The 24,793-nt window shown below is 35.6% G+C and overlaps 1 protein-coding gene across 1 annotated transcript; it reads left to right on the top strand.

Moving 5' to 3' along the window:
- The first annotated feature begins 1,636 nt into the window (after window positions 1-1,636).
- On the top strand, window positions 1,637-23,922 carry LOC107592959 (neurofibromin-like). The gene is made up of 27 exons (XM_016282547.1): window positions 1,637-1,641; window positions 3,071-3,131; window positions 3,944-4,284; window positions 4,629-4,831; window positions 5,482-5,675; window positions 5,881-6,021; window positions 7,309-7,521; window positions 7,616-7,619; window positions 7,676-7,867; window positions 8,661-8,875; window positions 9,074-9,135; window positions 9,244-9,385; window positions 10,420-10,521; window positions 10,750-10,890; window positions 11,044-11,170; window positions 12,286-12,417; window positions 12,515-12,650; window positions 12,764-12,930; window positions 13,021-13,143; window positions 13,272-13,390; window positions 13,601-13,701; window positions 15,082-15,224; window positions 15,554-15,600; window positions 17,637-17,853; window positions 18,281-18,358; window positions 18,847-18,900; window positions 21,229-23,922. The coding sequence occupies exons 1-27, from the start codon at window positions 1,637-1,639 to the stop codon at window positions 21,369-21,371; spliced, it is 3,603 nt and encodes a 1,200-aa protein (XP_016138033.1). The 3' UTR covers window positions 21,372-23,922.
- Window positions 23,923-24,793: the final 871 nt, after the last annotated feature.

The following is a 24,793-nucleotide window of genomic DNA, read 5'->3' as shown; positions in this document are numbered from 1 at the left end:
GTCCTCATTTAGGTGACAGCTGTTTTTGTTGTTGTGCTCTAGATTGAGGTTTTTAAATTTCATTCCTGAAGATTTTAGTATTGGTCTTTGAGTAAATTCTCAGATTAATTTAATTCATCTTGTTGATGTATCCCCTTTAGTTTAGTTAGTTTAGAGTATTTTGTATGAAATTTACTCTGTTTGATGTATTAATATTTCAACTCTTTATATGTATGTAACTATACATCTATACATATAAATATGGGATGGTTTGTGTTACTGTGGTCTGTCATGTTCCATTAGGCTCCCACCTCTTTTCCCCTTGTGTTCTCAATGTGCAAGTGCACAAAACCAATGAGGTGTGAATGTAGCCGTGGAGCGAAGCAGCATAGCAACACCAATCAAATGTGTGAACACCTGCATAGCAGCACAGTGAAGTTTTGTGAGGGTTTGAGCTATTCAGTCAGAAAGCCTGCAGCAGTGAATAGTACCAAGTAGAACTGGATGTTGTCAGGAAATTAAAACCTTATAACTAGTGGTTGACCGATATATCGTCAAGGCCGATATTTGGCATTTTTCAAATATCGGCATTGGCCGATACGTTTTTCTGTTTGGTCGATGTGTTCAAGGCGGGACTTTTATTTTGACGGCGCTGAGAACGGCAGCCGCAGTGCCCGAGCGCACACTGCTCACATTCTCCCTCTTGTTCGCCGTCGTCATTCAGTTCTGTCTAATATGGGTATAAGTCTATCTAATAATCAGATACAACTGTTAAACAAATGAATTAAAATGTATACAAATAAAGTATTATTACGATTGCTTTAATATTATTAGTAATAGAAAGGCAAACATTATAATACTTTCTCATTTGCCGTCAGCATTCAGCAAACATGCATTTATATCTAATGACTAATGACTAATGAACATTTAATTTCACAAACCTTGCAGACTTAGTCAGATCTAGTTGAGATCTTGTGAAGTGTGCATTCGTATCCTGCATGATCGCGTGTTCTTTGGGTGACGGTCGATTCGTGCAAATTGAAAGCAGACAGGAGGAGAGTTCAGCTTCACTGGAGACGAGTAATCGACAAACTTTAAACTAGTGATTTCAAATTATGCTGTGCTTTATGCAGTTGCCCACTGTCATATTCATGTCATTTTCATTGCGTGCTGTATGTAAAATGAGTGTTACCTTGGCTTTATTTGAAAAAAAAAGAAATGATTCACACAAACTTCCCAGAATACCGAGTGCCCTGTTGGTTACCATGTTTACTTCCTTTTTAATTAGATTTTTAATAAAAATTAATTTATTTGTGAAAAATGCTTTGTCTTCTAAAGTATAAGTATGTTTATTTTACACAATTATTTTTAATCCATTTTCAAATGATTTAAAATTTCTTAAATATAAATTAAAATAAAAAAAATTATATCGGCTTTATATCAGCCATCAGCCACCCTGCTTTCCAAGATATCGGTATCGGCTGATATTGGTCGACCACTAATCATAACCCTAACAAAAAAGGACTATAGCTTTACCAATGTATGGTGTCTGAATTGGATGATGATAATAATAATGTTGTTGTTGGCGTCCCACAAACTAGTAGTTTAAAGGTAATGGCATTCATGTAACCACCGAACTCTGGATCAATCTCAACGGATGAAGTGAGTTTTGTTGAAAATATATCAAAAGGCAGAAAATAGTCTTGTGGTCTGTTTCCCAATTTGACTCAGCTATGACATTTCCTCTCTCACTTCTGCTGCAGGTGGTGTACAGGCCCTGCATTAATCATTCTGCTGAAGACACACAGTATACTACTTGTACTAACTTCATACCTTTCTCAGTAGTAGTACTTCAGTTTTCTGATCCCTAGGCAGAGCGGGTTAGGGTTGGAAACCGAGAACCGGCTGTATAATGATTTTCATGATGTTTGTTTCAGTTAAAGGTTCTTGAATCGCTTAATTTTTCTCTCAATGCTGACTAAATATAATTTTAATGTAGTCTGACAGTGTTTAAACAGCATCTTTCCACTGAAGTTTGTGAATCATTAATTTTGGAGTGTAAATGTATAATAAGTGTCTGTTGTTTCACTAGTCGTAGTATTTACATTTTCTTTTTGGGATAAAGCAGCTTTGATTAGAGATTATATTAACAGTTAATTAATATTAAGGCTACATATTAGCATGCAGTCCTGCAACTCGCATTTACCCTTTTTGTTTTATAGCTGAAGGAAGAAGGACACAAGACCGTGTTGTTGCAACACTTTGTATTTTTAGAGTGAGCTGCAATTGGGTCTGTTCGTCTGACAGTTCCTCTCAGTTTGAAGCTCAGACATGCTCCCAGTGGCAATGCAGTAATTCATTCACAAACTGGGTATTGTGGTTACATTCCCTCTTTCTCATAAACACATTTAAGTGCATAAGAATAAAGACTGGACATTCTGTGGCTTTTATGCCTGAGCTAGCCATACGTTAGCTTGTAGACGTTGCTTTTTAAAGGACTAATATGACAAAAGCATTGACATTTTAGTTATTAGCTTCGAAGCAGCTATATGCTGGTGCACTTAAACTAACCTTAAGCAGATGTGCAATTTTAAAATTATACAGGCTCTGTCTTCTGTGAAAATTGACCAAAAAGTGGGGTGTCCAAACTTGTTCCTGGAGGGCCACTGTCCTGTAGAATTTAGCTCCAACCCTAAGTAAACACACCTGAAGCAGTTGATCAAGGTCTTCAGACTCACTAGGAACTTCCAGGAAAGTGTGTTGGAGCCACTGGACATTCTGTGGCTTTTATGCCTGAGCTAGCCATACGTTAGCTTGTAGACGTTGCTTTTTAAAGTACTAATATGACAAAAGCATTGACATTTTAGTTATTAGCTTCGAAGCAGCTATATGCTGGTGCACTTAAACTAACCTTAAGCAGATATGCAATTTTAAAATTATACAGGCTCTATCTTCTGTGAAAATTGACCAAAAAGTGGGGTGTCCAAATTTGTTCCTGGAGGGCCACTGTCCTGTAGAATTTAGCTCCAACCCTAAGTAAACACACCTGAAGCAGTTGATCAAGGTCTTCAGACTCACTAGGAACTTCCAGGAAAGTGTGCTGGAGCTATGCCCTGAAACTGGCGCACAAGGACACAAAGGTGTCGATCAAGGTAAGAGCTTATGGATATGTGCAAAACTCAACCCAAGTGTTATTTTGAGCTCAGTTTAGGTACCAATATTTTCTACATTAGTCGGTTTCTTAACTTGAATGCTGGACTTTATTAGTAGGGATGCTCCCATATTAAAGCCTATAGGAATTTTCATGTCATTCTATACTTTTCTAAATAAATGTATATAGTAAATAAAATAAATAATACGGAGCCTTGCACATGACTTTTGGACAAAAATATATTTATCTTGACCAAGAATTAAGAATTTATTACCACAAATTAAGTTTTATTAATTCAATCTCCCTTTTTAGTTAAATAGTGGCCACAAATTAGGAATTTGTTCCCAAGTTGTATTAATTAGTGGCTAGGTTGTACTAAGTTAATATTTAATATTTTGTTAAAATGAGGGAACAAATTCTTAATTTGTTTTCACGATAGAGATACACGCATGCGCGCACACACAAAAACACACACACGTGTATATATATAATTTTTTATTTATATTTTTTCCCACATGTCTTATGCGAGGCTCTGTAAAATAATGTAATAATAAAAATAAATAAATATAAAAAATAGAAATATATACATTTAAAAATCATTATCTTTCAATGATACAAATTAATTTAGGCATCACAACATTGAATTGTACAATATAAAAATGGATATTCATTTTGAGATTTGCTAAAGATTTAACAGTGTTTTAAATTAGTAGTCTTTTTAAATATTAACTTTTATTATATGGTACTATAACCCAGAGTGTAAATCCCAGAGTTTTAGACTTTTTTTTTTCTTTTTTGGCCCATTCAACCTAGGTGGGATCAACAGCTGTTCAGGTGACCTCTGCTGAGCGAACGCGTGTACTGGGACAGCCCGTTTTCCTGAATGACATATACTATGCTTCAGAGATCGAGGAGATATGCCTGGTGGATGAGAACCAGTTCACATTGACCATCGCTAACCAGGGCACCCCTCTCACGTTCATGCACCAGGAGTGCGAAGCCATCGTTCAGTCCATCATCCACATCCGCACACGCTGGGAGCTCTCCCAACCGGACTCCATTCCCCAGCACACCAAGATCAGGCCTAAAGATGTTCCTGGCACCCTGCTCAACATCGCCCTCCTCAACCTGGGAAGCTCTGACCCCAGTCTGAGGTGAGAATCATTGCACTTTGCCTGGCATCTTGGAGGATTGTGTTTTAGGCCATGCTCAGGCTGTTTTTCAGCCTAACAACTTGATAGATTTGGGTGAATGGCCCAATGCGTCCCGCTGTTGTTGTTATGACAATGAGCCTTTTCTTTGCAGGATTCTGTCTTTGTTTTGGTGAACTGATTAGAACTGCTAATACTGCTCCTTTGTGTCTTTAGTTCAACACAGTTAGAACCAGGCAGAACCTGTCATGTAAAAATGAAATATCTCTTCAATTTCTGATGTATTTGTTGAAGTAAATTAGTGCTTCTGAAAATGACTTGCTCTTAACTAAAATCTCCTTCAACAGGTCAGCTGCGTACAATCTCCTTTGTGCCTTAACCTGCACCTTCAACCTGAAGATTGAAGGCCAACTCCTGGAAACATCTGGCTTGTGCATTCCAGCCAACAACACCCTTTTTATTGTGTCCATTAGCAAAACGCTAGCAGCTAACGAGCCCCACCTCACTCTGGAGTTCCTGGAAGAGTGCATCTCTGGCTTCAGCAAGTCAAGTCAGTTTCACATGCAAACAAACAATCATCATTCTCCACATATGTGCTATTGTTCAAGGTTGTTGTCAGTAGGATTTTTTTTTAATTATTTTAAAAGAAATGTATACTTTTATGTAGCAAGGATGCATTAAATTGATTTAAATTGACCGTGAAAACTTTTATAATGTTCTTTTGAACTTTGTTCATCAAAGAATCCTGAATTTTTTTTATCACTGTTTCTACAAAAACATTAAGCAGCACAACTTTGGTAATAATAAAAAATGTTTCTTGAGCACCAAATCAGCATATCAGATTGATTTCTTAAGGATCGTGTGACACTCGATACTGGAGTAATGATGATGAAAATTCAGCTTTGTCATCACCGGAATAAATTACATTTTAAAATGCTAAAATAGAAAACAGTTATTTTACAGTATAATAAATTAATATTTCACAATATTAATTAATAAGGCAATAAATGAGGCCTTGGTGAGCATGAGTCTTCTTTCAAAAACAATAAAAAAATATAAATCTTACTGACCCCAAACTTTTGAACAGTAGTGTAATACAAAATAAGTGTTGTTGTTTTTTCAGTAAGATAATGGTCATTGCAAAGCACCATTTTTGTGTCATTTGTTACAAAAATGTGTCTCTCTTGTTGGGTGCTTTAGGTATTGAGCTGAAGCATCTGTGCCTGGAGTATATGACTCCTTGGCTGCGTAATTTGGTGCGCTTTTGTAAACACAATGACGATGCCAAACGGCAGCGTGTCACGGCTATCCTGGACAAACTCATTACTATGACCATCAATGAGAAGCAGATGTACCCCTCCATACAGGCGAAGATATGGGGCAGCTTGGGTCAGGTAGGCCTTTCAAACTATTGTAGAGTTTCTCCCAATTTCATTGAAGGAATTTGATTTTGTGAGCTTATTCCATCCAAAAAGTTTCAAACAGGCATTACAATGACAAATGCCTTCAAACTCCCCTTCATATTTCTATAGTAATTCGTGCCATGTCCTTAGAAACTCAAAGTCAGCACTTACAGAATGCACCATTTTACGTTTATAGATCACAGACCTGCTTGATGTGGTGTTGGATAGCTTCATAAAGACTAGTGCTACTGGGGGTTTGGGATCCATCAAGGCTGAAGTGATGGCTGACACAGCTGTAGCTCTGGCTTCAGGAAACGTCAAGCTGGTGTCCAGCAAGGTAAGCACTTACTGGTCACCATATTATAGGAATTTATGTTTTTAATATATTATTTAATATGATGCTGTTCTTAAGATAACAGTAACAGAGCATCTCAGTTAGGTTGTACAAAAATATTAAATCTTGTTGCATTGCTGACGTGCATTGAATGATTTAGAGCATGGAAAATGCAACAGAACCAAAACCAAAAAACCTTTTTGCTTTTTGTAATAACAGAATATGCAGTAATTTTGTAAGCGCAGATGCTATTGCAGCTAATTGCTACTTTTAATTAGTTGTGATATTTTAAAGTTTTAACATTTTAAAGTTTAATTCTTTTGCATTTTTATATATATAAAAAAAAAATTATAGTTTTTTTTTGTTTATATTAAAATATTTTATTTATTTATAAATAATTTTGAATCCCAAGATGATCACAAGAAATTTATAATTTCATCCAATTTATCTCAGTTGAAACGTATACCTCTTATTTAATATCATAGAATATTAAATTATAATATTACAGTGTTAATATATTCAATTATCCATCAAACCAGTTTTATTTCTTGTTAACATGTCTGTAAATGTCCTATAGGTGTTTTAGGTTAAATTATAGCCATTTCATTGGAACAGATTTGGCGAAATTTAGCGATACATTACTTGCTCACCATAGGCCAGTGAATGGGTGCCGTCAGAATGAGAGTCCAAACAGCTGATAAAATCACAATAATCCACGAGTAATCCACATGACTCCGGTCCATCAATTAACGCTGTGTGAAGGGAAAAGCTGCGTGTTTGTAACAAATTCATCATTAAGATGTTTTAACCATTGTTTCCAGGCTAAAATGCTAGTCCTCTATCCATAATATTGCTTTTATAATATTGTTATCTCCATATAAAAATGTAGCAATGTTTTAACAAGTAAATAATTTTTTTAAAACTCATGCTTAAGGACTGCTTATGCCAAATATGATATATCTACATGATATCAAAGTTACACCTAAGATACACCTGCATTTTTAACCATTTAAAACCTGAATAATAAATAAATAAACAAAAATATGTATTGTCCATAATATCTATACATAAAAAATCTGTACTGTATCTGTAAATCTGTAAAAGGGGCATTTTTGTGCAAATTTTTTTTTGATTGAATGAATATGCTTTATACATGTATGTGCTACATGGGAATGTGCTCCTTACATTGTTATGCAGCAGTGCTGATTTATTGTTTGCTAGACATTAGGTTGTTTTGACGTGAGATGATCTGTCTGATTTTCTGCTGTTCTGGTTTTTGTTTCTACAGAGGAGACTAAACAGGTGCTGCGTCTGAGTCTGACTGAGTTCTCCCTGCCCAAGTTCTACCTGCTGTTCGGCATCAGTAAAGTCAAATCTGCGGCGGTCATCGCCTTCCGCTCCAGCTACAGAGACCGCTCGTTCTCCCCCGGCTCTTATGAGAGAGAGACCTTTGCTCTGTCTTCCCTGGAAACGGTTACAGAGGCTCTTTTGGAGATCATGGAGGTTAGTTACCTGCATTATGTATTATGAAAGTGAGCCGAATAGCCACAGTGTTCATTTTAAAGTATTGGTAATCTTTTATTTTATGTCTCTCCAGCACTGTGCTGATCTTTTTAAAGAATCATTGATGTGTTCCATAACTACTTATGTCTTGAAGTCTTTTATGCCCGTTACATGCTCATGCTTTCCTTCAACAACTCTCTGGATGTGGCCGCTCATCTGCCCTACCTGTTCCATGTCGTCACCCTGCTGGTGGCCACCGGCCCGCTGTCACTCCGAGCGTCAACGCATGGCCTCGTTATCAACATCATTCACTCGCTCTGCACCTGCTCACAGCTCAACTTCAGCGGTGAGAAATAACTCACAGAAACTTTAAAGGAATTGTTGACCTAAAAATGAAAATTTGCTGAAAATGTAGTCATCCTCAGGCCATCCAAGATTATGTTATGCTGTTTCTTCATTGGAACAGATTTGGCGAAATTTAGCGATACATTACTTGCTCACCATAGGCCAGTGAATGGGTGCCGTCAGAATGAGAGTCCAAACAGCTGATAAAATCACAATAATCCACGAGTAATCCACATGACTCCGGTCCATCAATTAACGCTGTGTGAAGGGAAAAGCTGCGTGTTTGTAACAAATTCATCATTAAGATGTTTTAACCATTGTTTCCAGGCTAAAATGCTAGTCCTCTATCCATAATATTGCTTTTATAATATTGTTATCTCCATATAAAAATGTAGCAATGTTTTAACAAGTAAATAATTTTTTAAAAACTCATGCTTAAGGACTGCTTATGCCAAATATGATATATCTACATGATATCAAAGTTACACCTAAGATACACCTGCATTTTTAACCATTTAAAACCTGAATAATAAATAAATAAACAAAAATATGTATTGTCCATAATATCTATACATAAAAAATCTGTACTGTATCTGTAAATCTGTAAAAGGGGCATTTTTGTGCAAATTTTTTTTTGATTGAATGAATATGCTTTATACATGTATGTGCTACATGGGAATGTGCTCCTTACATTGTTATGCAGCAGTGCTGATTTATTGTTTGCTAGACATTAGGTTGTTTTGACGTGAGATGATCTGTCTGATTTTCTGCTGTTCTGGTTTTTGTTTCTACAGAGGAGACTAAACAGGTGCTGCGTCTGAGTCTGACTGAGTTCTCCCTGCCCAAGTTCTACCTGCTGTTCGGCATCAGTAAAGTCAAATCTGCGGCGGTCATCGCCTTCCGCTCCAGCTACAGAGACCGCTCGTTCTCCCCCGGCTCTTATGAGAGAGAGACCTTTGCTCTGTCTTCCCTGGAAACGGTTACAGAGGCTCTTTTGGAGATCATGGAGGTTAGTTACCTGCATTATGTATTATGAAAGTGAGCCGAATAGCCACAGTGTTCATTTTAAAGTATTGGTGATCTTTTATTTTATGTCTCTCCAGCACTGTGCTGATCTTTTTAAAGAATCATTGATGTGTTCCATAACTACTTATGTCTTGAAGTCTTTTATGTACATGTTATTTAACCAATTACTGTTTTTCCCCAGGCCTGTATGAGGGACATTCCCGGATGCAAATGGTTGGATCAGTGGACTGAATTGGCACAAAAGTGTGTTGAAAACATTACATTTCATAAGAGTTTTGTGAAGCAGTTACAACTGAAAATCACAGTGCATTCACATGTAAATAATTAATTGTACTTTCTTGTCTTGGATAGGTTTGCATTCCAGTATAACCCATCTCTTCAACCTCGGGCGCTGGTGGTGTTCGGTTGCATCAGTAAACGTGTGACTCATGGACAGCTCAAACAGATCATTCGTATTCTCAGTAAAGCCAGTCCTCTGCTCAGCATTGATCGGGTTAGCTCTGTCTGTTTTTCTCTCTCAGACTACCTAATTTTAGTTTTGATTTTAGTTGCCTGGAATTGTTTTTTTTTGGAGTGTTGATATAATGTGGTCTTCTCTGACATTTTTGATAACGTTCATTAAATACCATAGCTGTGCACCATTTAGAACACAATAAGAGTCCAGTTCAATTTTTTTATTTAATTTGAGGTTGTCAGCAGGAAGCAGAATTCTTTAAATTAATTGAGGTAGAATTAAAGTTCATATACATTTTTGTTTTTTGAGTTATTGCCCAGGACAATCTTATCATATACCAAGCACATGGAGGTATGTCCACACTCCACACACATTAAATGCTATTATTAATCAATGTTTAAAATGCCACCTATAAAAATTAGCATGTAATTTATGTATATTTAATAAATTAGGTCACATTAATACGTTACATTTGAAAATAAGTGAAAAGTAATACTGTAATTGTTAAATAATATTTAAAAATATTTTTCAAATAATTTTTTGTTATATTAGTATTTCACAATATTACTGTTTTGTTGTGTTTTTGATCAACTAAATGCAATGCTGGCGAGACTTCTTTTAGAAACTTAAAAAAAACAGACCAACCTCTAACTTTTGAATTGTAGTGTATTATGTAGTCTATAAATTAAAATGCCCATGTATTTTATAAAATTATCTAAAAACATTCTGTTTGGACACCTTTAAATCTATTTTGATAACTGTGGAAATGTATACAATATTGAGCAAAGTTTAGAGAAATGCATTTAATCGGTTAATGGGAAAGTCAAAAGGCAGTTCTTAAAAAAATTGCCTAATGTTTAAATACATCAAGATTATGGACATCCTTTGTAGTATTGTGACTATATTTTGCCTGGAAATTTTAAATATTTGGGTCGCGTGCAGTGTGTTTGTGTGATTCAGGTCTGTGCAGAATGCAGTGCAGTGCTAGTCTAACTGCTGTAGTGTCATTCGCTCAGACTATTTGCTGGCGTCATGCTCCGCCGCTCTGTCTGATTAATGCTGTTCCTGCACAGGGGCTGGAGAGCTGCTTAAAGGGGCCGGATAATTACAACAGCCAGGTTCTCATTGAGGCCACCGTCATCGCTCTCACAAAACTACAGCCTCTCCTCGATCAGGTGCAGTCATGTTGTATGCTGGATTCAGTTATTAAAACATCAGCAGTTAGTACCTCTGATGTAACACTACTGTCAAATTGTTTTCGTTTACTTCTCTGTGTATACGTGTATGAGATATTTTAGGTAAACCTGTTTGAAAACATCTTTGCAATTCAGTTTGGTGGTGGTGCAGAAATTACACACTTGACTTATTAATAGCTTTGTATGTGCGTGTCTAATGATCTGCAGGACTCTCCCATGCATAAAGCTCTGTTCTGGGTGGCTGTGGCTGTACTTCAGTTGGATGAAGTGAATCTTTATTCTGCTGGTACCGCCCTTCTGGAGCAGAACCTGCACACACTGGACAGCCTCCGGGTGTTTAATGATAAGGTGCACGACTAAAATCCACATTTAGACAACCACAGACTCAAAACATGTTTTGATACTCTTGATATTATTATTATTAGTGATAGCTAAAATATCAAGGTAGAATGTAAAACTCTAAGCAGTTATCTTCATAAAAACATTTTCACCCCTTTATAGAGTCCTGAGGAGGTCTTCATGGAGATCCGGAAGCCTCTGGAATGGCATTGTAAACAAATGGACCATTTTGTGGGACTCAACTTTGCCTCCAACTTTAACTTTGCATTAGTGGGGCACTTACTCAAAGGTAATGATGAAAAGATCAGTCGATCACACTATAGGATAAATATTTGCATTCAGAATATCTACTGGCTGCTTTGTACAAATAAATAATAAATTTAAAAAATCAGGGTCAACATGCATTTTATTGTTGTTTATTTTGACTTAAAACTAATCTGGCTCACTGTTTCTGATGGAGGATGATAATAAATAAATAATTACAATAATAAAATCGGTTTCAACGTTTATTTTATTTCATTTCATTTCATATCATTTTATGTCATAATCTTACTTAAATATTTGACTCAAAACTAATCTGGGCCAATGTTTCAGCTGGATAATAATAAATCAGGTTCAAAATGCAAATTTTATTTTGTTTTCTTTTTTTTTATATGTCATAATCTGACTTAAATTTCTGACTCAACTAATCTGGACCAGTGTTTTCAGAGACTGTTTCTGATGGAGGATGATAATAAATAAATAATTACAATAATAAAATCGGTTTCAACGTTTATTTATTTTATTTCATTTCATATCATTTTATGTCATAATCTTACTTAAATATTTGACTCAAAACTAATCTGGGCCAATGTTTCAGCTGGATAATAATAAATCAGGTTCAAAATGCAAATTTTATTTTGTTTTCTTTTTTTTTATATGTCATAATCTGACTTAAATTTCTGACTCAACTAATCTGGACCAGTGTTTTCAGAGGGTTATTAATAATAATAATAATCAAGTAAATCAATAAATAAAATATCCATGTTGAACCTGATTTATTAATAATAAGAGTAATAATAATAATAATAATAATTCACTATTCTAGGTTGACAAATTTATGTATTACTGTTGTATAAACAGACGTATTGAGCGGTTAAAAATATTTACATTTACATTTAGTCATTTAGCAGATGCTTTTATCCATAGCGACTTACAAATGAGGACAATAGAAGCAATCAAACCAACAAAAGAGCAATGATATGAAAGTGCCGTGACGAGTCCCGGTTAGCTTAACGCAGTGCACATAGCAAGGCTTTTTTTTAAATAAAAAGAAAAGAGAACACTAGTAAATAATTGTTCACATTGAGCATTTGCTGGTTATCAGTGTGTCTGGTTCCTCATATTTGTCTTTTCTTCTTGTAGGATACAGGCATCCCTCTTCCACCACTGTGGCGAGGACAGTCCGTATTCTTCATACGCTCCTGGGCCTTGTGGGAAAACACCGCAGCTGTGACAAGTTTGAGGTGAACACGCAGAGTGTGGCCTATCTGGCAGGTAAGTTAAAGTCAGCACAACCTTAAGCAAACAGTCATAAAGTAGATTTGTATTTAAATTCAGATGGAAATATCTAAAGTGTATGTTTGTGTTGCAGCTTTGCTCACAGTATCTGAGGAGGTGAGGAGCCGCTGCAGCCTAAAGCACAGGAAGTCATTGCTGCTCTCAGACGTTACCATGGAGAACTTTCCCATGGATGCATACTCCGTGTACGACACAGAGCCTGGATGCAGGTGAGAATTTTTCATTAAACAAGTTTGAATTTCCTGTTTTTTTTGTATTTCCAACCACACGGTATTGATTTTTTTTTTTTGCTTGTTGATTCTCACACTCTTTTATGTGTCAGGCTGCTGCGTGAAAACCAGCCCTGGGCTTCTCCAAAAGTGTCAGAGCGCAGTCTTGCACCTCCGTACTCTGCCATGGGGCAGACCAGCCTTCGCCCACGCAAATCCATGAGTGTAGACATGGGCCAGCCGTCGCAGGCCAATGCGAAGAAACTTCTGGGTATAAGCGGTCTGATGACTTCATTCTTTCAAAGTGGCTCTTAAACATGCTGTAGCTTTACTTTAACCTTATACTTAAGTGATTTTATTTTTATTCTAGGTACTAGAAAGAGTTTTGATCACCTAATTTCGGACTCAAAAGCCCCGAAGAGACCAGACATGGAGTCGGGCATCACCACGCCTCCAAAGATGAGACGGGTTTCTGAAAATGACTATGAGATAGGTGAGTTTTTCTACACTTATGAATCAAATGTGTTATGCTGCAGGCCAGTACTAATCTATGTGCAATAAATGAAAATTAGACTTAGAAATGAGAGCGGTTGAATCGCCAACACCTCTTCTTTATTCCAGAAACTCAGAGAATAGCCAACTCCCATTTACGCAAAGTTTCTGTGTCTGAGTCCAATGTCCTCCTGGACGAGAACGTTCTCACAGACCCGAAGATCCAGACGCTGCTCCTCACTGTACTGGTGTGTGCTCCACACCACTTTCCTTAGCACTTGAACCTGCAGGAGGAATTACCTTTGAAATAGTTTTTATGTATTATTTATGTTGCAATTTCTTTATGTATAGCACAAAAATGTTAAATAAAAGATGATTCATTTTCTTTCTCCAACTATGACGGTTTTTATACTGTATGTACCGTTGTATAGCAAAGTATTGTTTTTTTTTGATTGCAGGCAACACTGGTGAAGTACACTACAGATGAGTTTCATCAGCGGATCCTGTACGAGTATTTGGCTGAGGCCAGTGTGGTGTTCCCCAAGGTCTTTCCAGTAGTGTGAGTGTCTACAACATTACATACCAACAGTCAGTCAAAATCCTTTAGTCTCCCATAGTTTCTCATGCTAAAAATATTTCATGAGATTCAGGTTTAAATGTTGACCTGAATGGAAAGATTCTGAAATGAGGTGTTAACATTATTTTTTTTTTGTTGGTAAAATTATCCAACAGGATTGAATGTTTAAAATAGTTAAGGGGTTCACCCCAAAATGAAATTCTGTCGTCATTAACTCACACTCATGTCATTCTAAATCCATAAGAGATTTGTCATCTTCGAAACACAAATGAAGATATTTTGAATGAAATCTGAGAGATTTCTGTCCCTCCACTAAAAGTCTGTTCACCCAAAACGCTGATGCTTCAAAAATATTCATTCCAAAACGTTTGCAAAATGTTTAATCCAAGTCTTCTGAAGAGACACGATCACTTTATATGATGAGTGGGTTTAATTTAGGCTTTTATTCACATATAAACACGGATTGGCGAACATTAACAGAACCATAGTTGCCTGACACACGAGAACAAGCCTCACTGGTTCTTGTGGAAGCTCAGACGTGTCGGTGTGACATGTGAGAATGAACCTCATTGGTTATCGTGTCAAGCAAGCATGCTTGAGCTTCTGTGACCAAATTTGAATGCTGTAAGTGTTAGCTGATCAATGTTTATATCTGAATAAAAGCCTAAAATAAATATATAAAGCAATCGTGTCTTGAAAACAATTGTGCTGCTTAATATTTTTTAGAAACCATTTTGTTTAGGATTATTTCATGAATAAAAAGTTCAAAACAACACCATTTGACATTTGGAAATCTTTTGTAACACTACAAATGACTGTCACCTTTGATGAATTGAATGCGTCCTTGCTGAATAAAACTATTCATTTCTTTAAATAATCTTACTGAGCCCAAACCTTTGAATGGTGGTGCATGTTTGTGCGTAATTGAAGTGTTTTTGCATACACTAGATATGGAAACAATGTCACGCCCCTGTTTTTATTAATTCCTAAGATTCATTCTTGATGAAATATAAGGAAAGTGTCATTACTGTAATGTACAGCTACAGATTCATACTACTCCCTAATCACTAATCATCATAGTGACGCATACCTATTGAGTGTATTTGGCCAGAGTAATACATATTAAGCCACATTTTCAAACAGTAATCCACTAGCAAATAGAGTTCCATGAGAAAATATTTGAAGATTGTGGTGTTTTGTACTACACCTACCTACCAACAAGCTTTTCAGATCCACTTAGATAATCTATACACTAATTTGTTTTTGCAACATGTATGAAAATGATCTTTTGTTTGTTGTATATTTAGTTGTGGCCTTGTAGTTTGACATTAATTTTGCTGGTGTCATTTTTATCCATTAAAGCCACAACCTGCTGGACTCCAAGTTAAGCACCGTCCTTTCCATGTGCCAGGACCCCAACCTCCTGAACCCCGTCCACGGCATCATTCAGAATGTGGTCTATCATGAGGAGTCTCCTCCTCAATACCAGCCATCCTGCTTGCAGAGTAAAGCCAATCTCTCCAGTCATTTCTTAACAGATTTCTTGGCAGATGCTTTCTTAATTGTCTAAAAATAAAATTTTTAAAGTGGTGCTGTCAACTTATCGTATTAATTTAGTGCTACTATTTTTTTATTTAAAAAAAGAGCTCTTTTTTGCATATATTGATAAGATGTTAGTTATTATTAAATTGATTATGCATATAATTAAAATTTTTCATCGATTGCGTTACTTCGACTTCGGATGTCTTACTGATTTCCTTTTTTTCTGTTGACTCTCCATCTCTCTCTTGCTCTGTCATCCGTCTCTGCTGTCACCTCTCTCTCCGTCTCACAGGTTTCGGTTTCAACGGCCTTTGGAGGTTTGCCGGGCCCTTCTCAAAGGTATGATTAGCTGCTCCCATAAACACTTTTCATTGTCCAACACAGTGCAGTGAATAAATTGTGTGCTGCGGTCTCTCTGCAGCTTCCTAGATTTATTGACCAGAACGGCTTCCCCAAACATCTCCCACACTCATCCTGTGTCTCTGCCCTGCTTCTCTCCCACAGTTCTGCTGTGTGTTTTAAATAGGTGTAAATGACAGGGATGTACTGCCTATGCATCCCTTGCTGAAGGAACTATTTTACTACTTTTATATCTCAGCAATAATGATTTGTTTCTTCCTGCCTTGTCGGACCAGTATTTCAGGTTTTTACTTGCCCTGCCAATATTTTTTATCAGATTTAAATTATTTTATTAATTACTTTTAAATTCTATTTTAACTGTATCTTTTTCAAAAATATTCTAATTTAATTATATTCTTATGAAATACATGTTGGGGGGAAAAAAATGTCTTTAGTTTTCTTCACAAAAAAGTTTTGTCACACCACTACAACAATTTCTATAATACATCTTATGTAATAAAAACCTGAAGTTTCTTGGTGAAGCCAGTTGAAATATTGGCAGGGCATGTAAAAATACTTGATTCACCACAACATGTCAGGTTTTATTATATAAAATGAATGATCTAAATAGAAATTATTGTATTATTATTTATTATTACTGTTATTTTTTAGAACAAATTTTATACGTGCTGGGAAAATTTGTTTTCATTTAAGTTTTCAAAAACTTAAATTTGCTAACTTTTTTTGCAAAAAAAAAAAAAAAAATATATATATATATATATATATATATAAGGGGTATAATCATTACTGCTTATTTTGACCACAGCAAATCCTTAAGATCTAGGTTATTCCAGTCATTGCTATGGAAGAAAAAATAATGACAAATGTCTTAAAAATGAATAAAAATAACTTGTTGAATTGACCTGAAAAAATTATGCATTGCATTAACAGTATTTTTATTTTAATGCCTTGTATTTTCAGGGCTTGCATTTTTAGGGGCTGAAATTAAGCATATTTGTGAATAATTAGATTAAAAAAATTTCACACACATTTTCATAATTAAAAATTCAATAATCCATAATCATTTCCCGGAGTTTACTTTCAAAATATTCAGTCTGTTTAAAAATACAATGTATATTATTCGACAAGGCAATTTTCAGTCCATTTCACTTTACAAAGTCGCTTCCACAAATTCAGTGGTTCAAATTTGGCAGAATATTCATCATTGCATATCCGGAAACTGCAGGAATAGCAGTAGAGTGCCGATGCATGATCTCCATCTGCTGTTAGTCGCTCACCGGCATGTAGAGCAAGTCATTCATTCACAAAAACTGATTTGCAGAAATGGAGCAAGCGGCAAGTAGAAGTTATGATTATTAGGGCCAGTATGTATATGTGGAAAAGCTGATTAATACATAAAAGCTGTTTACACATTTAATTCAACATCTTCGTTGTTACGCCTTTCCCTGTGTAGGTGTGCACTGAATTTATTTAATACACGAGTTTCACAATTTGAGTTGAATTACTGAAATGAACTTATTCCACGACATTCTAATTTATTGAGATGCACCTGTACATGTAACCAGCTTTCTTTACCGCAAAGGAGATTATAATGCTGTTTTACCCGACGCTGATGGTTACAGCATCTTCATCAGGTGGTGCAAGTGGCTGTTGATGCTTTGGTCTTCATCAACAGCCGCTTGCACCAACTGCTGGTGAGCGACTAACAGCAGATGGAGATCATGCATCCGTACTCTACTGCTATTCGAAAGTGAAAAATTAAAGAGATGTGACGTGTAGCCAAGTATGGTGTCCCATACTTGGAATTTGTGCTCTGAATTTAACCCATCCAAGTGCACACACACACACCCTGAACAAGTAGCATGCACGGGGGCGGCCTTTAATTGTGATGTTAAAGTGCCCTTTCGGTCCGATCTAGGTGCCCCCGGACCGAGATTTCTGCAATTCAACATGCCGAATGTGTTAAATAAAGCTAAATCATTAATAATAGCTGCTGCTTTTATTCTCTCCAACAGCAAACCCAAATTCCAGACTATGCCGAGCTCGTGGTTAAATTCCTAGATGCTTTGATCGACACTTACCTTCCTGGTATTGAAGAAGAAGGAGGGGAGGAGTCACTGCGCACGCCCACCTCTCCGTATCCACCCACGGTTCAGAGCCAGCTCAGCATCACGGCCAACCTCAACCTGTCCAACTCCATGACATCTCTCGCCACCTCACAGCACTCACCAGGTCAGTGCTCACTTCCTGCATCATACACACACACACACGTAGACGCAAATTAGTTATTAGTCACTCACTTAACTTCACACGTCACATTTTTCCTAAGCTACTCACACTTGCTCACGTAAATGTGATTACGTGAGTAATTATAATGCTAACACATATAATGTCATTGCGACATACTCTAGCGGGAAAAAAATAACGCCGCATTTGCGGTTGTCAGTGCTTTTCTGTCTGCTTTCATATCTCGAGACCTCTAAAAGTGTCACCAGTTCACAGTTTCATGGACTTCGCTAGATGTGCAAGATTTAGACTAGACCGTACAGGGCTTTGACAGTGGTTGTGTGTGCATTTGACACCTTTGCTTTGCGTTTGTATCTTCATTAACTTCACTGCATTCTGTCTCCTTTTCATTGGGAATGTGCTGTCGGTTCAGAGGGCCCTATAGTTTATAGACGGTCCCCAACTCTCTCCCATCCACGAACCACAGAGGAGGTGCCACCGAAAACAGCTGGTACAAACCTAAACTATAGAGCTGTGTTGGGCAATTAATGTCCAGTTCTATAGTTTGCGAACTGTGGTAACTTATTTAAGTGCCTATTTCTTGTCTTTACTTTTTTTCAGTGGTAGCAGTGTGATACTATTCAGTTTAAATTGGCCATTAAAGGGTCTATATTCATAACGGAGGTATTTCTATATGCATATATGTGTAACAAGTCATTAGGTGATCCAGCAAGCACTTAAGTGAATGTCTAAATCACGTTCCTTCTCATTAATTTCTCCTTTGGATATCAGTTTAAGCTGCATTTTGAGCTAATACCAACTACTGCTTAGCTTCACTGTTCAGCAGAACTCTGTTAGATATATCTGTAAGCTGCCATTTTTATTATGATTTCCTGTTTCTTTCATTCATCTGTCCTTCCTGTCCTCTTTTGAGTTGTGAATGTGTCACTCATGTCTTTGTCTTTTTTTTTTGTTCTTTTCTACTCTGTCTGTGTGAAGCCTGTCTGCCTTGCTCTAAGTCGGCCGTATTCCCACCTCACCTCGTCCTCCCAGGTACTCATCGACCTCCGTTGTGTGGAAATAGCAGTTGTTGCCATTGGCAGAGTGTTTGAATTGTAAATCTGCTGCTGGAGTCGGTAGTAGATGCTACTGTCGTATCAAAGCAAGAGGGGCTACTTTAACAGGAAGTGTGAAGAGAGATCACAAGGGCCTGGTTACAAACACTTACAAACGCAGCTGAGGACTGAACATTTTCAGTTTTAAATGCGTTGATTAAGGCTTTTTACGCTTGAAATTGTGAGGCCATTGTAATTTTTAACCCTTAGTAATGCTGTTACTTACCTCTCTTAATTTGTCATTTTAAAAAAAAATTTAATGTATATTTTTAAATTATAATTAATAGGTTTATTTATATATATAGATATATGATATATATATATATGTAGATATATATATATATGTATATATGTATATGTATATATATGTATATATATATATATATATGTATATATGTAGATATATATATATATGTATATATGTATATATATATATATATATATATATATGTATATGTATATATATGTATATATATATATATATACATAGATATACATACATACACACACAGTGCTGGGTATGAATGAATGACCAAACTTGTTTGTCACTTATTCATTGTTATTAAAAACATGAAGTGCATTAAACATTACGTCAACGTTTCCCAAACTGGGATTTATGAAGGAACTGCAGGGGGTTCATGAGATTAATGAAAAGCGAATAAATTAAATCATAAAAATGCTCAATTAAAATAAATATTTAAAAAATATCAACAATCAAAATAAAACACTTAATAAAAATATTAAATAGTATACCTGTTTACCTGCATTTCATGTGACCATGTGAATAATATGTAATCATGTAATTAATAAAGTAATTTTAGTCTGATTACGAGTATTTTAAAATGTAATGTAATCTAATTACAAGTACTTAATTTTTGGAACCTGATTACGTAATCCATATTATATGTAATCGGCTACTACCCAGCACTGTTTATATATATATATATATATATACAGTATCTCACAGAAGTGAGTACACCCCTCACATTTTTGTGAATATTTTATATATTTTCATGTGACATCACTGAAGAAATGTCACTTTGCTACAATGTAAAGTAGTGAGTGTACAGCTTGTGTAACAGTGTAAATTTGCTGTCCCGTCAAAATAACTCAACACACAGCCATTAATGTCTAAACCGCTGGCCACAAAAGTGAGTACACCCCTAAGTGAAAATGTCCAAATTGGGCCCAAAGTGTCTGTTTTGTGTGGCCACCATTATTTTCCAGCACTGCCTTAACCCTCCATTACATTGTAGCAAAGTGTCATTTCTTCAGTGTTGTCACATGAAAAGATATAATAAAATATTTACAAAAATGTGAGGGGTGTACTCACTTCTGTGAGATACTGTATATATATATATATATATATATATATATGACAAAATTAATATTTATTATATATAATCTTTATTTTTGTATGATAAAAATCATACAATTATAAATTATATGTTAATTTTATTTTAAAATTTTATAATATATTTTTATATTAAATATGTAACATTTTTGACTTCATATAGATATTATTAATTTATTTTTGTTTATGTATTATCTATAATTTTAAGTGTTATTTTTTATATAAATGCAATTAATAATTTTTTATTAATAATGCATATATAATGTAATTAGTATATATATATTTTTTTACATTTTTAATTTTATATTTAATTTGATACATACTAAGGCAGTTTATGATTGGGTGTCTGTTGCTAAATAACTTTATATTTTTTACAGAACCACATTGTTTCTTTGTTGTATATTTTGGCACCACAGTTTAGATTTAGCACCCAGCTAAAGGCATCATAACCCAAAGTTTGAAGCAGCGTTGCTTTAAAAATTACAAGTGTGAAATCTTATAAAAGACATTAATCCAGTGTCCTTCGGTTTATTATAGTGAGGAAATTTGAACCTAGGAGAATAGTAATGCTGATATATACCTTCTAATAATTTACACAAGACCAACAGGCACATTTTAAAAGCACATGTATGTCTCATATCATGAATGTTCACAGGATCCCTGCATGAGACTTTCTCCTCTGTTATAATGTAGTGCACTGAGACACCTACTGTGCAATATTTGTATTTACAGCCAGACTCTATGTTAAAGCATCCGTTTGTGAAACCTTACCAAATGCTTTAGTTAATGTTTGAAAATATTTTTTACATTTGCTGAATGTAAATTCAGATTAAAATGTGATTGGGAAGGTAATTTATTGAATGTAAGGTTTTAAGTAAGTAATAGGTGTTACATCACATCTCTATCCTGCAGGAATTGACAAGGAGAACGTTGAGATTTCTCCCACCTCGAGTCTCTCCACCAGTGGGCGAACGCGACACGGGTCAGCCAGCCAGGTGCAGAAGCAGCGCAGTGCAGGCAGCTTCAAACGGCCAAGCATCAAAAAGATCGTCTGAGAAGATTTGAAGCATTTCTACCTACTCCGTGGCCATCGTTCTTCTCCACGAATCCTTTTTGCTTTCCGTCGTCCAGTTAACAAGGTTCCTGCATTGAAGAACCGCTTAAGTGTTTGTTTTTTAATACCAGTTGAAGCTTGCCACACACTTGCCTAAATGAACTACTTCAGGAGAATGCACTGAACTCTCCGTGTTGCACTCAACATCGAAAATGTCTTGGGACTGACCACATTGAAATGCTAAATCTGACCATGTTGAGGCGTCCACTCTTCGATTTTGCACAAACTTGAGATTATGTCCTCATCGATTTCTGAAAGAAACACATGAATGAGAAACTGATCTGATCAGCCACTACAACAAACAGATGACCAACCCTGTGGAGACTCGCAGGATCTTTATCCTGCCCTGGTATCCGTCCTTTTTCCATTTAGTCCCGGACCTGCTTCGGGATGGACGCGCGGCCTGTTCTGTTCTGATATCCACAGGCTTGAAATCTTGATCACGATCCAAGATTATCTGTGTACTATACTATTGACGATAATAACGATCACATGTTTTGGGTTCTTATTTTATCCATTGTGTGCCTTTGTCAGGGTTTTCAGCTGTGTATAGTTTGTAAAATAGGAAGGGAAAACAGGTACTAATTATGAAAACGTGTTGCGGCTTTAACATTTACCATATTGTCCATTCGTCGCTACAGTGTAAACAGTACCATGTGACCATCAAATATGAGAATATCATATTGCAGCATCTAAATATTTATTCTTAAAATGTAGATAATCCTTCCGGAGATCACATGAAGGTTTGCTTTGGGATCGTTATCATCAGTCGTCGCAAAAATTATTCTAGAAGAGCAGCGGATGAGTATGTATCCGTATGTAGTTTTTTTTTTTTTTGGTCCCAAAATGCACAAATCAAACATGTCAAATTGGCATTAATATTCATGTTTTAGCATTGTCTCACTGTGGTGCAATATGTTTTTTTTAATTTGTTTCGTTGAACACTATGTGTGTATACAAGTTACACACGATTAAACTGTGTGTTCAGGAAATATCTGCACACTTTTACCTTTCCCTGTTCCCATCTCACTAACAGCTCTCAAATACGGAACAGGAATCCCATCACAAGCTGACATAGTAACACTGCACCAAAGACAAGTTTGCAATATTGTGAGGGGAAACTGTTGTGAACTCCATTTTGTATATTTTTATGTCTGTCTTGTCTATGTTGTATGCCTTAACTAATTATTTCTTCCATACAGTTCTCACTAACTTTGTAACCATGTTTTTGGTGTTTCATTTCATTTTCTCACTCGCCGCCTGACCAGTGAATTGCAAAATTAACCACAATTGTGCCATTTAAGTTTGAATTAACATGCCATTATCAGGGCTTCAGTGTATTAAACGTACAATGGCCGTCAAAACTGAAGTGGGCGATTTTTGTGTGCAATATGTTCTCTGCATTACTTTTTTTTGTTTTTTTGTTATTACTTAGATCGGCAAATCTACAAGGCGAAAACGGTAGTGTACCTAGTAACAGACTCAAAGTACATGATGTGTTTGCTCTCTTTGAAATGCTTATTAAAGGGAAACTTGTATTACTAAAGAAGGGTACCTGCCAAATGTTTTGAGGATGGGATATTTATGCATAATTTTATGTTTCTGAAAAGATTGCATTGAAATACACATGAGCACCAGATGTTTCACACTTAAAATTGGGACCAAATCGATGTCATTCTTCCATTTCATTTGTAGATTTATTTTACATTTCCGATGGTTTTACCACATACTATCCAGCAGATCCAAAAATGTACTTTCATACTGACTTTTGGTCATTTTTTAAGTATTTACTGTGAAATATCATCCCAACAGCAGATTTCAGATGACTGTTTTATGATCAAAAATGAAACCTGAAATGTTTATTCCTGCTCTATATGTCGTAATGACGAATTTCACATCAGTCCATGTCAAATTTACAGTTTTTAATATAAATTGAAAATATAAAGGAACATAAATGACCCAATCAAGTGTTTGAAGTGTAAGATTTGTCTTTTTTTTTTTTGCATCCATTACGCTAACCAGAATATAACTCCTTTTTCTTGAATCTTATATGTTGTTGCATTGCTACTACCAATCTAGAACTGACCTAATCCAATGTCAAAACTTTAAGACAATAATGAAGGCACAGTCTTGACTGCCATGATGGCGAATAGGACACATGACATGCCCCTAAGCCTTTTAAATTGAGTATGTAATTATTAGTCTTATATACTCATCATAAACAGACTAAAAAAGTGGTTTATTTTATATAATTCAAGATGTGTGTTTGTCTGATGCATTTGCCACATTTTTAATTGCATTGGTCATCTGTAAACAATGTATCTGTCACCTGTAAATATGTTTGTGTAAAATTGGAAGGTATATAAATACAAGTGTAAATATATGATATTGTATTACTTGCTTTTTTGTAAAGCGGTTAGTTGCTGTACATGTATAACATGGCAATTTAATTATACCAGTGTTCGTAATAAAAGTTTCCCTCAACCCTGTTACCATGCTGTCTAACATGTGGAATCCATTTTTACTATACCGTTTTGTCAGGGTTTTACTAAATAAAAAAGAAATGTTAAAATACCAAAATGATACCTGTATCAGATGTTTATCACCTCAGAAACCCCCAAACAACCGGTGTAAAAAAAAATTGTTTTATAGTTAATAACTTAACTATATCCTCCCTTCAAGGGCAATGCAATGAAATCTAGATGCTTGGAGATACTTAAAATCTCATCAACTCTAACAACTCCATTTAAAGTGATTACATTTCCACAAGCTCTGATTCATCATGGTAAATAAGCCAACAATGGTTAAGAGCTTGCTTTTGCAATATTTCTGTTCATCCTGAATATATGGAAGAACAAAAGTACAATGCAACTGCAACATCTCTGTTAAAACCAACTTTGTTAACCAAATAAATATATCAAATACCAAAAAGACACTTTTGAGGTTCAAAATCACCCTTTGGGAGGGCCCAAGTCTTTGATTTGGCAATCTGTTAACTATGAATTGTAAAAGTGTCATTTCACAAGCTAAATAATCCATATAGATGACTTAAAAATGCATAAAGGAGACTGACACGTTTGAACATATTTATATGCTTTTATATTAATATGTTTTAAAATAAATACTGTGTACTGTGATAGTTCAGCATTTCAGGCACAGTTTTTAATTTTTTTTTTTATATAAGTTTACTTAAATGTTCCATATAGTCTCAATTAAAACGAGGTCATAAAAGCTGCATGTATAATTATACAAAAATAATGTTTAAAATCGTTTTAGATAAATGCTTGCATATCATATAACAAATAGATCATTACTGTGATCTTTTCAAATGTGGCAAACCTCCATTGTTCTTTTTTTCCAGGC

This window comes from Sinocyclocheilus grahami, unplaced genomic scaffold (assembly GCF_001515645.1).
Source record: "Sinocyclocheilus grahami isolate Dianchi unplaced genomic scaffold, SAMN03320097.WGS_v1.1 scaffold161.1, whole genome shotgun sequence".
In the NCBI taxonomy this organism is placed as follows: Eukaryota; Metazoa; Chordata; class Actinopteri; order Cypriniformes; family Cyprinidae; genus Sinocyclocheilus; species Sinocyclocheilus grahami.
The sequence above is the reverse complement of the archived record's forward strand: the minus strand, read 5'-3'. Positions and strand labels throughout refer to the sequence as shown.

Coding starts and splice junctions, on each gene's coding strand:
- LOC107592959 (XM_016282547.1), top strand. Junction 12,418..12,514: donor GAGTGTGGCCTATCTGGCAG/GTAAGTTAAAGT, acceptor TTTGTGTTGCAG/CTTTGCTCACAGTATCTGAG. Junction 13,144..13,271: donor TGAAAATGACTATGAGATAG/GTGAGTTTTTCT, acceptor TCTTTATTCCAG/AAACTCAGAGAATAGCCAAC.